The following is a 17048-nucleotide window of genomic DNA, read 5'->3' on the forward strand; positions in this document are numbered from 1 at the left end:
AGTGGTAGTCTTAATTAACTTTCTTCCTTGGAGGCTATAATAAGTAAATTTACAACATTTTGTGGCGGACTTTGACCAGACTACGTGAGTAGCTTACAATTTTTTTTAGGAAATTTTTGCAAATGCCCTCAATTTCGGAATCGAGGCCAGAACACAACACGGGCGCCTACATTCCCACTCTATAGGGGAATCCTTGTTTACAATATTTGCCTCATTAGCATAAGCAATTCAGTTTCTGATGGAGCTAAAAATAAATCAGTTCTGAATATCGAAAGGTCAAAGTACGATTAACTCGGCCGATGAATACGAGCCTGATGCATTGAACACTTTTTGTGCGACACGGGTTTAAAAACTCAAAATTTTACATAGAATATATGAGCTCATGAGCGCTTTTGCCACCCAGAAATTTTGCAGTTTTGATGGACTATTTCTCCTTGAATATTACACCCAAAGAGCTAAAAATTTCACCATGTACTGAGGTTTTCTAGCTCTTTAGTTGCCTCAAGTCAATTTGTATCTAACATGCTTCCTTCTTTACGCAAAGCCGTATGCAAATGAGCAAAAATGTAAACAATAACGTCAGCATGAATCCGCCTGTACGAAATGTGCGTGGGTTCTTTAATGTTCGCACGTGCGCAACAAACTTACAGTAAAAAGTATATATTTCATAATGTACAAGTCTATACTAAAACCGTGGATAGCGTTGAAAGTGCGCTCAGATTGGCTACTCAAACTCCGAATATACTTTGCCATTCAATCTCGAAGATGGTGAAATCGTTGCAATTTTAAATAGGTTAGAATCATCTTTTGTGCCATATTACATCATTGTTTTGGTATATGCTAAAAATGGAAAAAAGAACGAGTGTATATGCAGCCATCTTGACCGAACAAGCTTGATCAATAAAGGATTTACCATATCATTGTATAGCAAGAAGGTTTTCACTCTATTAAGTGTAAAGAACGATTAGTCTACTTCGAGGGCCGTAAAGAAAGCCAACTGTGTTTACAGCACAATAAACCCATAAGAATCGATTATGTTTTCTTTGGTTTGACTTTTTTCTACCGCTACTTACGTCTCCATCGCCGACATTGTCCAAGAGTTACAAACTTTGTTAGTCCGCTCTACGAAACTTTTCTCTTACTCGGAAATCAGAACACAGGATTTGCAATAATAATAATAATAATAATAATAATAATAATAATAATAGTAATAATAATAATTATCATCATCATCATCATCATGTAGCCCAACAGAAGAACCAGAGATAGCTATCAAAGATATGCACACCAAGAAGCATATAAAGAAAGCTGTAAATGAAAAACTAGTCAAAAAAAGTCGAAGATCAACAGTGGCAAGGAAGTCTTTTAAAAGCAAGATGGCAAGATGATCAACTGAGCCTTGAAAATTGTTTTGCATGGCTTAATAAATGGCAATGTGCTCCTACCCACTGTATCGCAGGCATCATGGAACTGTACGAACAGCTCACACCAACAAAGGTCTACATGGCCTACAAGACTGGAACAACGGACAAGAACGATGTCAAATGTAGAATGTGTGACGAAGGTCCTGAGAGCATGGCACATGTACTTTCTGGATGTCCATCATTAGCTCAGTCCAAGTAGTTAGAGAGGCACAATTTTGCTTTGAAAGTGTTCTTCTTTGAGATGCTCAAAGACCTAGAGCTCGCTGATAGTACTCTGCCATGGTTCTCAGATGTGAAGCCCAAACCTCTTTATAAGTCACCTGACGCTGAGGCATACTTGGATGTACCAGTATATGCTGATCATACATACGTACAATCTAATCGTGTGGATGCACGTTTCATCGACCACAAAAACAAGAAGGTACTTATGGTGGAAATGAGCTGCCCTTGGATCAACAACAGAGACAAGAAAGACAAAGAAAAGACCAAGAAGTATGGAGCACTTAGACTTGAGCTGACAAAACAACACCCAGGATACAAGATCTCACAAGTAAACGTCATTATAGATGTACTTGGAGGATGGTCTACAGCCATGGAAACTGAAATGAAAGGCTACTTTGGTACAAGATACAAAGAAATATTGCTGAGAATGCAGAAAGCTGTATTAAGTAGCACTTTGAACATTGCAAGAACATTTAAGCTGGTTACAGCGTAAGAATTTTAATGACATTATGATTTGGTTGTTATGCACAGGATTTTATGGACATTTTAAGTTAAGGATATTTTAAGAACCGAACAGTAAATCATGAACATTAAAAAAAAAAAAAACATCTTAGTATTGGGCCAATTGACACTTTTATCGTTTTATATTGATCACTTATATTTAAGTAGTATTAGCTATTGTTATAGTTAACAGTCCTGTCATGCAGATAGGCTACGAATTTTCGCCTATCTTGCTTAGCTCACTAGCATCCAAACTTGTATACTGCATAATAATAATAATATTATTATTATTTTGTATTGACCTATACACCTTTAGAAATAACAATCTTGCGATCGTATCGCGCAACCATGTTTATTTTTCTTGCTGTAATTTTTGAAGCTCGCGTTTTGTTTTCGTCCACATCTCGTGCGGTCATAAACCTCATGAAGCTCCTTAAAGAGGCATATGGTCGTCATTAGCATAGCCTTAACTTTTACTCATTGCATAGCTGACAGCGACCGTGAGCAATTATTGCAACTATTGTTTTTATTATGCGGCAGTATATACATCTGGATGCCCAGAATAAAAATAAAACTATAGCTGTGGCTGGGTGATAAGCCGTGGCCAGCCACAGCGTCGACTAAGACTTCCAATTGTATACATAGATCCTAGTCTACGCTATGGCTGACCACGGCTTATCGTTCTATGCTATCCCAGCATAGAAAGAAAATTAACTCTATTCTAGTCCCTTCACACCATATTCAACGATATGTGCAAAAGCATACATGTGCATAAGCTACAGCTGATCCTTCTGAGTCTCTTTTCTGGGATCGATATTTAAGTTGTGATGGAAGAAGTTTTCGGGATCGTACTTGACTTTCAGCGCCCTGATTCTTTCATGTTCTTCTTCCGCTTCAGGGCCTTGTGGGAATATACCATATTTGGATAGTCTACTGTCCATACTGTCCACCCAGGTTTTCACTTCTTCATAGAAGTTGGGGTCAGGTGTTCCAGCTACAATTCCAATCCAATATCTGTTTCGTATGAGAAAAATAAATATTGGCATTTTGCATCCGAAAATAGAGTTGAAAAGTCTTAAAGGGAGGTCCCTTAGAGCGCTTACGTTTATTTTTACCATTGAAAGCAAAACGAATCGAAACAAACAAAGTTTAACCAATTAAAAGAGAACCGAAGCAATCGAAGCGAAACGAAAGAAAGCGACTGTGACTTAATTACGAAGAAATAAACCTGAACTCAATTCAGACAGACGCAAACTAAACCTGAACTGACGCTGAACCAAACGTGAACTTTCGAAAAATAGTCCTACAAGCCCAAATAGACCAAAAATTCACAACAAAACCTACCATATAAAACAAAAGAAGCGTACAGTATGGGACTAATTAGCAAAAGCTACAAGAACGCGAAAAAAAAAATTTGGCAAAACCGAAAACCACGAACAAAGACGATTACGTAATAGCTTGCAATTCTGTCGCCTGCAGCGCACCCCCAGAAAATACAACGAATGAAACTAACGAAATACAATGAATGATTCAGTGGCAAAATCTGGTTCACTGCAACTACGGAATCTGTACAGAGGGGACAGAGGTGCTAACAAATTAAGGATCTTTTGCCACAAAATAATAAAAAAGAAAATTGAAGAGTAAGCCACCGTGTTGGCAGCTATGAGAATCTTCCGGCGTAAGAGTCTTTTCAGTACATAGGTAACATGAAAACTCATCGATCCATACACAGAGAGACGCAAAAAGGCACCGATAGGTATACTTTTATATTTGGCAAGAAGCAGACATGTTCTTCTTGTCGCAACGATAGAAGCAACGCCACGATACACCTCTACTATTTTGCTAAAAACCACCAAAGGCGTAACAGAAGATAATGTCTCGCGCAAACTGTATTGTCACGGTGCAAACAACATCGAAAAAATTTCTAGAAGAACTGTCGGAGTAACAGAACCTTCTATTAAATAACATGTGGGATTTTAGAGTGCACCAGAGGGGCGGGGGAAAGGGGGGCGGAATTGGAAGGCGGGAAAAATATAACGAGTTACAAGCGCGGAAAGAGATGTAACTGATGGAAAAGGTGGTACATGTAACAAGCGTTACTACGCAACGAGAAGTACAACCCAAGGGCAGCTTTGACCGCGTGATTACAACTTACTCTGCTTTTCTAAAGGGATATGGGCTACTCTCAGCTGGTATTTCCTTGACTTTCCCTCCAAGGCTTGTTACGTAGATGTTACTGCCTGCTACGATGCGCGAATCAGGCGCTTGGTTGATCCCATCAAAGATGATATCAATGCCGTCATCGGTAAGTTCTGAAACACGATAAAGGTAAGGGTAAAGTGTGTACTAAAGTCGGGAGATTCACCAGGCCGAGGCTTATTCCGGTTTCCATAGCGACCACTAAGGACTATAACTACCCCCAATGGATGTTATCAATGCCGTCATCGGTAAGTTCTGAAACACGATAAAGGTAAGGGTAAAGTGTGTACTAAAGTCAGCAGATCCACCAGGCTGGAGCTTATTCCGGTTTCCATAGCGACCCGACCACTAAGGACTATAACTACCACTCTTGGATGGGATGCCAACCCATGGCAAGGTCATTTAATCAAGTTTCCATGAAAATTTGCTGGTAAACCTGTACCCATTTACATTTCTGGATGGAGAGAGATACTGTAAAAGTTAAGTGTTTTGCCCAGGGACACAATACGATGCCTCGGCCTGGTTTTGATTCAGGGTCCAGTGCATTAACCATCAAGCCACAACGTCGCCCACTTTGAAAAACGATAATCCAGCATAACTCGACATGGTTTCAACCACTGTATTTAGATTTTTTTCTAGGTCTAAAACCAGTGAATAACTCCAAAACAATTTGAACGCCACACGTATGTAGGGAACAAGGGGGGCAAACTCAGTTAAGACACATGACCCCACTGGTTTTTCCACACAATCCCGAATGGCAAGAACACGAGAAAAATGCTCGGAGAAATGAAATATTCGCGACGTTTTCCGTTGTTGAAACAATTTTCTTAAGATAGTTATTAGTATGTGTAAATATCTATGTGTATTTCCTCAATGTGTCGTTTAAAATTCATAACTTTCCCATAATGATGCGAAAGGCAGGATTATATTTCTACAAAACGTCTGTAATATCAAAAGCATAAAAGAGACAAACCTTCGACAAAATTTCCCATAGTAGCGTAGTAAGTGATTCCTCTCTGTACCATCCAGTCTCCACTCTTCTGGAACTCGTCAAATGGTAAAGGCTTCACTTTGTTCACTAACGGTTTTGTTAGGTCTGTTAGCTCCATCAGTAGTGCCCCTCCCTCTCTGGGAGGACCAATGAACAAGAAGCGACAAAGAGCTTGCGGTCTAGGGAAAGGATCACGTGGCTTTAATCTCAATTTATCCATATGAATAGTGGTGGTAGTTTTCTGAAGAAACTATGGTGCTGCGTCAGTGGGGTATTGCAAGATAATTGGTTTAATAAGCTGAGATAATGATGTAAACTGGCCACCGCAAAGAGCTTCCAAGCTGACAATTCGAGCGTTAGCCCTTCGCCAGAGCAAATATATAATCAATGAGAGGATTAATTCAAATTGATTGTTTCGAGTTGAACATTGTGCTTTCTTTTCTTAGTGTCTGTACTGGTTCATCCTTTTTACAATAATTTATTCTCTTGATCTAAGTTAACTTAGATGCATCCATCCAGTGTGGCCCGCGATAAAATTCATCAAATGTTGTCTGCTCGGAGTACATCCGCTGAATATGATGATTGTTCAATAATATCCTATGAAGTGTGTTTTACGAGGTAATTCTTCCTCTTTTCACCTCTGGATGTCTGATGAAGAACTTAAGATCTGGTTTTCTCTTCATACGCTAAAAGGATTTTCTTTTAGTCGTGTAAAAGTGTTATTTTTCACTTAGTAGTACAGGTATTCTGACAAAATGGTGCCTTACTGTTAGGCGTTTTTCACATGGTACTTTGTTTTCTTAGTATGTTTACTCGTCAATTCCTTCTATAATTTTGTACAATTGCGAATGAACGAAGAGTGTAAAAGTAAAAAAGGTAAGTTTCTAACAAAACTGTGGTGCTGCGTCGGTGGAATATTACAGAACAATTTGGTTTTATCAACTTAGTTGATAATGTAAATTGGTCAATGTGGAGAGCTTCTAAATCTGACCTTTTGAATATTCTTACGGACGCCAATTTCCATTAGTAACTTTGTGGCTGACACCAAATTACCATCTTAGAGTAAATGAGTCTTACTCAAATTGAACAATCCTAGTTTTTTATGGAGCACTCACCCGCCTCGCTTGAAATGCAACATCATATAAACAGCCAGTCGATTATCTTCCCTCTCGCGAAGAAAGTCTCGGATAATCTTGAATGCGCTTGCTGCTTTAGACATGGGGTAATAGAGATCGCCTCCAATGACAAACTCTGGGATGTCATGAAGTCGATACTTCAAGGAAGTAACGACCCTACACAGGACGGAAACAGAACTTTTAAAGCCATTGATGAAGGACACAGTGAACACAATTACGCTTAATGGGTTGTAAAAGAAAGCAAAAGCTGTCTTGATACAACTAAAGCGACCTTTTAGAGGGTGGCAAACTTCAAAACTTAGCTTCCTGTAAGTAGATTTTGTCATACACCGAGTTATCAAACATTTACACTGGCAGATCATTTCAGTGTTTTAATGTTTCTTTCAAAAGATTCAAACCCATATTTTCCTAGAGAAGAATAGAAATGTCACTGTATTGTATATGTCATATTTTAGAGCTTTCGCAAACGTAAGTAACGGACATTTCCGTTCAATATACGACAGACAAACATTCCAATAATACGGTTTCATAACTAGAAAGAAAATTGAAATAAAGTACGAATAATTTCCTAGAAATCAAGCATGCATGCTAACGTCCGCTTAACAACGAGATCCTTTAAGATTACCCAAAATTGGATCCAAAACCTTTCATTCCCCAAAACAGTTCTGGATTTTCATTCTCACTTGCTCTCACAACATCTCCGGAAGACGTGACCAGTTCTGTAAAACACAAACACAACAAATTAGATAAAGTGTTGCATGGCATAGTACTCAATTATTTATAACCCTTCTGTGTTATAAGAACCAGGTCATCAAGTTCTCTCTTTAACGCTAGCAGGGTTTCAAATGTGACGTTTGACGAGTTAGCCTTAAGTCTTTGGTGTGTCTCTAGACTTGGAAAAATGTTACATTTGTTGTAAGAATGGTCTGTGACGTGGTGAATGGGAACATAGCCTGCATTCTGATTTTTCTCCGTTGTTACCCGTAGGAATGATCATTTATGCTTGACGAAAAGGAAAGTTCACATCTTTTGCAATTCAAAACGAAGGTTTAAATTTTTGAAAACCTACATTAATCTATTTCTCTAATTAAGACTACGATAACACGATAAGAACATTTCAAGCCAAAGAGAAATTGGAACCACATTGCACGCCAAGCATCTTAGATGAAATTTCTGAGGTCTCCAAAATCAAAACTTACCAAACTCTAAACAATTATCTGCAGTGCACCCAAGGGATCTGCTCAGAAACCCTGTTCCACCGAGCAATGTGAACCCTGCCACACCCAGTTCAGAATAGCTACCAAGAGGTGTCACCAGTGAATGACGTACAGTTTCCTTGTCAACATCACTCAATTTTGCACCTGCACCTGCTACAACAACCTGAAATTGTGAAAATGAATCTAGAGAGCTTTTTTTGAGCACTTAACTGGTTCATACCAGGAATTTTCATTAAACTTTAGCTCTGTGAATTTTGCAGTGTTTTCAAAAGGTTAAAAGTAAAGTGACTGGAGGAGAACCTGTAACACAATCACATGAAATAAATCGTGTTTTGGGCTGCAAATGACGTACAAGTGAAGAAATGATTCTTGTCGGCAACCTGCCTTCAGGGAAATAACATTTTTCCAAATTCTATCGTTGTTTCTTTAGAGTCAGTGGAGATTCTCATGATCAGATTCACAAAAGGATATTGTCATCGCGTTAAGACCAATCATTACAATACAATTACTCTTTATGAAAACAGGTGCCTTTGAGCTTTTTCAATTAGTTTTAACCTGATGAAATCACTCAAATTCTTAAAAAGCATTTTGCACATCTTGCTCAAAAATGAAAAACTTAAATTACAAGTATTCAATGTACAAATATTTTTGCACAACCACAAAATTCAAATCATGTGAAATATGCCTGCATCATACAGTACTGCTCAAGATAAAAACTAGTTTCAAAGATTGCATTTACTAATGTTTGACTTCTCAAAATTACAACAGCTAACTTGACCTAATCAAAGGTTCGGTATTTTCGCCCTCTCACTGTCAAGATCAATTCAGTAATCCTCCTTATTATCCAACTGTGTTTCATAGAGTACAAATAACGTGCGAGACAAGCACAAATATCACGCGATATTCGTACTCCAGAAATATCTGCAAAATTCACCCGCACTGAAATAACAATTTAGCATGTTGGATAATAAATCTCTTATTAGATATTTTATTGTGTAGTATTGTTGAGTATTTTTACTCATTGTTTGTATTTTGACTCGTCCTACGGGCTCATCAAAATATGGCACAACTCGTAAAAATACTCAGCAACACTACACAACAAAACATCTAATAAGATATATTTACTGTCTGTTATAGAACTTGGTATTGGAACACCTAATTAAATCCCCTAATTGATATTTTTCTTATTCTCATCACTTGTCTTCTTGACATTGTATTGCTATTGTAAGGAGAAAATATGTCTCGGTCACTCATGGAAGTTAAAGGCCTGGGTTAAGCCCAGCAGCCTGTAACTTCACCAAGCTCCTGAGTAGGAATGTTTTGGATGCCTGTACCTCTCTATTCTAGTTTTGCGAAGTATGAAAAACCAGCAGATTTATGCAATTACTGGTACCTTAGGTCAGCAAATTTCGTCACTTCAGTGTTGCTATTCTGTAGCAGTTTTAATTTATGGGGAGCTACAAATTATGCAAGGTTAACCCTTTAATTCCCAGGGCTGAGTGGCTCAAAGGTGGGTTAAGATAACCTAGGGTTAGTGTGAAATCTGACTTCAGATCTGAAACCAATAAAAGAAAATTCAGTTTAATTTCATTTCTCTACAATTTGATGGTAGAGTGCTCTAAAAAGATTTGGGAAAATTTTCCCAAAATGGCTTTTGAACAGAGAAATACAAAAACCTGGATTAAAATTTAACCCTGGGTTAGCCCTAATCAACCTTCAAACAACTGGGCCCAAAAGTGATTAACATGTAACTTCTCCCTATAATATCCCTAAAACAGATGATGAGAATACTCAAAGTTATCAGGTAGATGTTGACAGCTTGACATGACACCAAATAATTATTAGTCTTGCTAATTTACAAGCTAGGAATGTGTAACAGCTAGGAGGAAGAATTCACGATCAGATCTTAGAAGTCAAAAGGTTAAGATAAATAAAAATTTTGTGGTTGATTTGCCCTTTTCATGTCCCACATACAAGGTCCACATCAGCCTTTTGTTTGCTACTTTCAACCCACTTTACCAAATAAAATATATATATGTAGGTATGGCATGGCTTAGATGATACCACAAATGTGGGATCGTTCGGGGTAACCATGTCGGTTCTCCCCCATCCTAGCATCAGCACTGCACTGATGAGGCCCAGAAGGCCGAAACAGTACTGTCTGCAGTTAGATATAGCTCTTTGGCATACAAAGCTATGCTCTCATGTCCAAATTGAGCACTGTGGGGTGAGTCATTGCCACTAGCATTGCACATAGCTCACTAGGCTTTCCTAGTTTGAGCACTCTGGCATGGCTTAGACGCTACCACAAATGTGGGATCATTTGGGGTAACCATATCGGTTCTCCCCCACCCTAGCATCAGCACTGCACTGCACTGCACTGATGAGGCCCAAAAGGCCGAAACAATACTGTCTGCAGTTATGTAGGTATGTATGTATGTAATTATAACGAACTGGTTCAAGACTTCAGAGGTAGTTCATCGTTTTATTGCGACAGCTCTGTTTCGTTATAATTATCAATGCTCCTCCAAGAGTTGAGCGCTCTTCGAAATACATTCAAATCAAGTCCAAGAATATGTATGTATGTAAAACATTTCATCCCTTTCCCAATGTTGACAACCTAGTGTCTATTCTCAGTTGCATATATAATTTATATCATCAGATAATTGGTGAGTATTTTCATGAGTCAATGTTTGTGACAACATTAAGATCATATATGTGAACTGTGGTTAAAGAAAAGAGTCTGAAACCGATCTTCACAGTAACGAACACTACTTATTTTTACTACTGCTTAGGTAGTGTTCATTACTGCAAAGATCATTCTCATACTCATTTATTTTCATGAGCCAAAATACAAACAACATGTTAAAATACTCAGCAAACTATACATCAAAATGCCTAACAAGTTATATATTATCCAGTTACACTGAGCAGAATACAAATCCAAATAACCGTGAAATATTGCTGGATGTAAGTACTTGAACGACATGCATTATTTGTTCACAGATAATAAGAACATATACCTTCTTTTCCACATCCACTGTTACACTGTTCATGTCAGAAAGATCAATTACCACAGCATTATCCGCCAAAGCAAAGTCACTGTTCTTTGCGGCACAAACACACATCTCTAACTGAAAATATAACACAATAACATAAATTATTTATCAAGTCACAAGGTGTGATAATAACATGAAAGTTAGTGCTATGACTTAAATAGTAGAAATAAAATTTGTCACTTTATTTTCAACTGACTCTTCAACCTCTAACACTGACAAATATCTTTTCTCTCCTAACAGTATTTTCCCTGAATTAAACAATTAGGTCCCGAGAACAAAGGAAATTATCACTGGCTAAAGAGACTCTTGATCATTTAATAAATTCTCTTTGTCATTACCATAAGGAATGTATAGAGTAATGTGGGAAGAATATGCATACTCATGTACCGATACATGTGTTATTAACCAAGTGCAAGGTCAAGATGGCTGGATATTGGCCGAGTTCTCTTTTCAAATTTACATGGACGGAGACAAAGTCGAGGTCCATAAAAATGTGAAAAAAAAATGGGTCTAATATCCAGCCATCATGACTGAACAAGCTTGGTTAATAAAGGATTCATTATATTGCAAAAAGATTTTGCTTTATTAATAATCAAGAATGACTTGTTTACTTCGAGAGCAAGGAAAGAAAGCCAACTGTGTTTGTAGCAAAACAAATTCACAAGAGTCGTTTTTGTTTCCTTTGTTTTGACTATCTTCTGCTCCTTTTTGCTTTTCCATCGCTGACATAATACAAGAATTAAGAACGTACAGGTTTGATTCAATATTTTTCATGCACCAGATCAATGTGGGCTATCCCAAGTGGGGAACACAAGCCCATCTTGCCCGCTTAGGTAGCCCAGTCAGAACATAGGATTCACTTCATCTTGCCCACAGGCACTGTGAGTGATGTAACATCAAGAGTTAACATTAAGAACACAGTTTCTACTTAATTCTTTAACTCATATGAGTGATTAAGACAAAATTTCTCCTTACAATATCACTGTAATATCGAGCAGGCAAGTGATGAGAAGAAAGAAAAATATCAATTAGGGGATTATTGAATGATCGAATTACGGTCTTTTCATCCAAAAGTATATTTACTAAGTCTGTTCGTTTACTTGTTAAGTCTATTCTCGAAGCAAATAAATAACTTTTAGAAGGCTAGATAAGGCTATAGAAAGAACTTGTTGCGAGCCATTCACATAGTGATGTTACACTTCGTTGCCCTTTTACCCTCAATAGACGCTTAACAACAAGCCTAATATTCCCATTTCTTTCACGTGAAATAATTAAACGGCAAGCAAGTCTTTACTTTTGCCACTATTTAATAAAGTATATTGTGTTACAACTTTATTCATTCTCTGTACACGTACTTATCATAAAATTCATGACGATGAATTCGTAAACGAAGATTGGTGACTAAAGGTATCCGTACCAAAATGGTGGCGGCTCACAACAAGTTCTTTCTATAGCCTTATCTAGCATTCTAAAAGTCATTAGGGACCTTAAGAAACCACAATGGCCACGCCAAGGAAGACTTCGATTAAAAAATGAATTTCTACTCTTAGTTAGAATTTCAAAAATGGCTGCAGGAGCTTACTGTCTCATAGAGCGCCACAGCTCAACTTCAGCATGATGTATAAAGTAGCCGTTGAGTTCCACATGGAAATTAAAATAATTTGCCGTTGCGGTTTCAGTTCGCAGACGACGCAAATTTTGGCGATTTCACGTTGTTTTGCATAGGACAGCTAAGAAATGTACAAAGTTTCAAAACGCATGTGCTGAACTATTTTTCTGCCAATTAGATCTCTTGTTTTTCCACATCCTCATTGCTGTTGTCGTCGTGGTTTCTTAAGGTCCCTATTTATTTGCTTCGAGAAAAGACTTCACAAGTAAACAAACAGACTTAGGAGAAAATATTTTTGGACGAAAAGACTTAGACGAAAATACTTTTGGACAAAAAGACTTGGACGAAAAGACTCTTGGACGAAAAGACCGGACACCGAATGATCCAATACCAAATTCTCAGAACATCATACGAATTTTATGGTAGACTGGGTACATTCATCCCCCGTTTCATGTCCGACATTTTTGCAGACCTCTCAAGTCTCACGATTTTGTCATAAGACTCACGATTTTCAGTTCAATTTCACGGTCTCACGACGAGACAGACAAATCTCACGATAAATAGAGGCGCAGGCTGAGAGGATAAATTTAAAGCATAGTTTCATTTTTGGCTTGCTAGATGCTAGAAGTGAGTTTCTTTGTGCTAAATCTGTGCAAATCCATAACAAACCAAGCTGTTATGTTCTTCATCCCTCTGTTCGCTGGAAACACCATGAGTCGTCCATGACCATATATAGAACAAAATAATTTGGATACATCAACAAAGTTGAAATGGTAAATTGGCCACCGTAACGATTACAAAAGCTGACGAAGGGCTAACGCTCGCAACGTCAGCTTTTGTAATTGTTACGGTGGCCAATTTACCATTTCAACTTTGTTGATATATCCAAATTATTTCGTTACTCCCACCGACGCAGCCCAAAACAGTTTCTTTCGAAACTGTCAGCCTTTATTCATATATAGAACACCTGTTCCAAGTTAGATCATCATAACCAGTCTCTCGCATTTTGACACACGTTATCAAAATGGCGGCAATTGATGAACCCGATGAATATGTGTTGTTAAGGTCCACACATGTTTTAAGTAAATTATGGGCAGGACAAAAAACACTTTATCTTAATTTATGAACCTGTGTTTTCTTGGTTTTGTCTGCCGGTCGACCAATCTCCAGATTTTTACTGAAATCTCCAGATTTTTTTAACATCAGTCTCCAGATTTTTGGTGTTTTGAGGTTGAGAGGTCTGCTTTTGTGTCCGAGCGTTTTCGTGTGTCCGACTTTAGAATACTTAGTTTCCTCAATTATATATACCTTTGTAAGCATATTAGAGCTAAATAAATGGTGTAGTGGCTTAGCTGGCCAACGCTCTTAGATACCGTACATGTATCAGTACTCTGTGTGCCCGGTGGAGTAGTGGAAGCAAAATTCTTAGCGTTAGATCGCGCAACAAAAGATACGATAGATTTTTCCCCAGTACGACGGTACAAATGGAATTTATTCCTCAATAACTGTGTCCATTACCTCGTTTTTAACACAAAACTTGACAGAGTTCACGACATCTTCCACAGTCGCTACCCGTACAAACGCACTTGGTTTGCGCGTTCGAATAGCGGCATTCCATGTTTCATCAACCTTCCCTTGATAATCTTTTGCATTTTCTGACTTAACAATGACATTCCCGGAAAGAACGGCTTTCAAAGGAGAAAAATCGACCATTCTGGACAACATTCAGCTAAAACCCCCGCCAAAACAACTAACAAATTCAGCCAGGCGTTACCACCCAGCATGACAAGCTAACTTAACCATCAAGCATCGCGCACTTATTTCCCGCTCCCTCCAGAGAAATGGGTTTTCCACTGTGAAAATGCCCTTGGCGTGAGCTGCGAATTACTCGGAAGGGATTATGGGTGAAATGAGAAATCAAAAGAAAAATTCTCCTCGAAACATAATTTTATTGGCTTCTGGGTTTTTCATCTATTTTCTGCGTGTGATGATGCGAAATGAATGAGAATAAGAATGAATTCGAGACCTTGGTAACCGCGCCATGTTGCGAAATTTACCGGTAATATTACATGATACTCATGATCATCACGAAGAAACCACCTGAGAGTAAATTGCTGACTGCTATGTGATTTAACAAACACTTCATTCAAGAAATAGAAGAAATCAGTAATATTACCGCCCGAAATTGAGGAAGTTAGATTGTGAATTTTGCAATCTAAACCTTCCTGTGAAAATCCAACAGGTGATTTCACCTAAACTTCACTTGCGAGTAAACTACATTGTATAGTCACGTGTGGTGCTTCACTCTTCGGATCGATTTCATCCACGGTTCGAGTTAACTTTGACTCAAGGACAGCCACAATTATTTTTAAACGCACTGACCTATGCTTCGACGAGGTGTTCCTTTAACGTCGTTAATCCATAGCCTCCGACAATTTCCTGGTGTTATGTCCTCACAAGCTAATAATGGTTCACGAAGTCCTTGCCATTGTAGGAAATCGCATTGGAAATCCCCCATAACAAGAGCACCTTCTTCATGCTACCAAAACAATAATGAAGACAGGGTAATTGACAAATCAGGGGACTGTAGACCGAGAGAAAGAGGAGAATTACAATGGGAAAACCTATCCGAAGATGAGAAGAATGTTTATCTTGCTCATAAAACTGCATGTATGGTAAGGACAGAACATCTTTAATGCCTTACTGTTTAGGGATAGCTGTAAGATTTATCGCCAATACTCACCACAAGCATTTTGTCGAAATTAATTTAGCCCTATGCGCAACAATTAGTCATGAAGAGTAATCGTCCAGCTGAGACAAGTCCGAACGACTGTTATTTGTTACTATCTGCGAGTATGCACCGAATGCAAATATGGCGTCCAATTTGAACTGCCATTGTTCTGGACTAACTATCCTCGTCTTCACGTGGAAACACAAAAGGATTATTACATGTGTGAGAGGCTAGTGAGTCCAGAACAATGGCAACTCAAATTGGACACCATATTTGCATTCGGTGTATGAGATTGTCAATACACCAACTGCAAATGTGACGTCCAGTTTGAATTCTGGACTCACTAGCCTGGTCTTCACGTGGAAACACAAAAGGATTATCACATGTGTGAGAGGCTATTGAGTCCAGGACAAAATTGGCAATTCAAATTATATGCTATATTTGCATTCCGTGTATAACATTAGTCTATTAATAATTTCAAGGCGACTCTTGTGGAAGTGATCACACTGACAAGACATAAAAATCAAAGAAGATGTGTGTTTCCAATTACTTCCATATGGCCAGGAAGCATGCATTAGGGAGGCTTTGTTAGGGTGAGACGCTGGGTTCTTCAAACCTGACACTTTTTTAGACAAAATACAAGAGCATAGTCAGAGAACTCTTGGGTGCCTTTAACCCATGATCCTCCTTTGTGAGACCACTCTTGTTTTTTGGTTTTTTTCTTAAGAGAACAATTTTCAAACTCTGTGACTAAGATGAAAAAAATGTGTGAATCTACATGGCATAACCTTTTCTAAATGCTCCATGTGCTGGTCTTTCTTGCTGTGTATATGAAAACCAGCCAGTACAAAGGGATTAGAAGCTGCCCACCTTATGTAAGTTGTAATGAAATTCACAACCCTATTCTGTAAAAAGTATAAATGATCAAGGCACATGGACCCCAAGGACTCACTTCTCACACATGCAGACAGATAATTCAAAAGAGATGATTAGAGATTAGTGGTTTCATACGGATGCACCATACTGCCACAATTGTTCAACCCCTGTTCAATGCTTTCTGTTTGGAAAAATACTCTGGTCAAGAAGCTGAGTTGTGAACAGACATACCCTGCTTATGATTTAAAATCTGAAAAACCATATTCTCCCGGATGGCACATACTTGCAGCCCTAAAAAGCCTATAAAGGGCCTCTTAAGCAGGCCCCCCACCCATCCCCCCCTTAGCTCTCTCACAAAGGCTATTTGTTATCTGAACTTTGACCCTTTTATAACATTAAACAATTCCTCTTGCTTGTTCAGACTGAAATTAGATAAGAACTCTGATTTAGGTGTCAGGATATTTTTTAGGGATAAAATCCTTGGGTAGTACTCATACTGGCTGGCAATTACTGTTGTAAGTGAGATGGTTGAATTGATATAATTTTCTAATTTGAGTCACAGTGGCTAAACGATGCAAATCTCCATGATCTTTGCTGGTTTTTTTAGCATTTGTGTCATGCCTTAGATATAGTTACGTGTACAGTATGCCATAACCTACACTGTATAGTGTTAAAATGTGATGCGGATGACACAAAATCACTGCTCTGGACAGGATTTTGTGTCAGACTTTTGAAGTCAAAATTACTTGGAAGACTTGCAATAATGCCATTGCGTCCACTAGCCTACTGTTGTTTGTTCATGTCAGGTTGATAGAAATGTCTTTGGAATTTTTTTATTGTTTCTTTTTTTTCAGAATGGAGAAAATGGTTACTTAGATCCTGTAACTGGATACATGGTCTTCACCGAAGAATTCCTCTCCAAACGGAAGACCTGCTGTGGAAATGGCTGCAGACATGTGAGTAACAAATTATACTTGCCCTCACACCTAAACATCAGTATGTGTACTCTCCAAACAGTTGTCTTTACATTTCCTAAAGTTCTGAATAAAGGAGAATTTGTTTAAGAATCGAGAGCCTCTTTAA

General features: G+C 38.3%; 2 protein-coding genes and 1 pseudogene across 5 annotated transcripts in view; 2 read left to right on the forward strand and 1 right to left on the reverse strand.

Annotated features, from left to right (window-relative positions):
* The first annotated feature begins 584 nt into the window (after nucleotides 1–584).
* On the forward strand, nucleotides 585–2139 carry LOC148732537 (uncharacterized; annotated as a pseudogene).
* On the reverse strand, nucleotides 590–14141 carry LOC111329683 (FAD-linked oxidoreductase DDB_G0289697). Of its 4 annotated transcripts, XM_088757738.1 has the most exons (9): nucleotides 13028–13152; nucleotides 11361–11471; nucleotides 10714–10824; nucleotides 7673–7853; nucleotides 7099–7192; nucleotides 6453–6629; nucleotides 5320–5516; nucleotides 4303–4459; nucleotides 590–3161 (listed from the first exon to the last, which is right to left on the reverse strand). In XM_088757738.1, the coding sequence occupies exons 3-9, from the start codon at nucleotides 10816–10818 to the stop codon at nucleotides 2924–2926; spliced, it is 1149 nt and encodes a 382-aa protein (XP_088613864.1). In that variant the 5' UTR covers nucleotides 10819–10824; nucleotides 11361–11471; nucleotides 13028–13152; the 3' UTR covers nucleotides 590–2923. The 4 variants fall into 4 exon arrangements, with proteins under 4 accessions (XP_088613864.1, XP_088613862.1, XP_088613863.1 ...); XM_088757736.1 differs by lacking the exons at nucleotides 11361–11471; nucleotides 13028–13152 and adding an exon at nucleotides 13877–14133; XM_088757737.1 differs by lacking the exon at nucleotides 11361–11471 and having other exon boundaries at nucleotides 13028–13180.
* Nucleotides 14142–14243: 102 nt separating this feature from the next.
* LOC111329686 (uncharacterized) overlaps nucleotides 14244–17048 on the forward strand; it is a 7967-nt gene continuing 5162 nt past the window's right edge. The window contains exons 1-2 of the mRNA XM_022934450.2: nucleotides 14244–15033; nucleotides 16820–16921. Coding sequence (XP_022790185.1) covers nucleotides 14743–15033; nucleotides 16820–16921 — 393 coding nt within the window. The 5' untranslated portion in view covers nucleotides 14244–14742. The remainder of the gene's footprint in view (nucleotides 15034–16819; nucleotides 16922–17048) is intronic.

The sequence above is a fragment of the Stylophora pistillata genome, chromosome 4 (genome assembly GCF_964205215.1).
Source record: "Stylophora pistillata chromosome 4, jaStyPist1.2, whole genome shotgun sequence".
NCBI lineage: Eukaryota > Metazoa > Cnidaria > Anthozoa > Scleractinia > Pocilloporidae > Stylophora > Stylophora pistillata.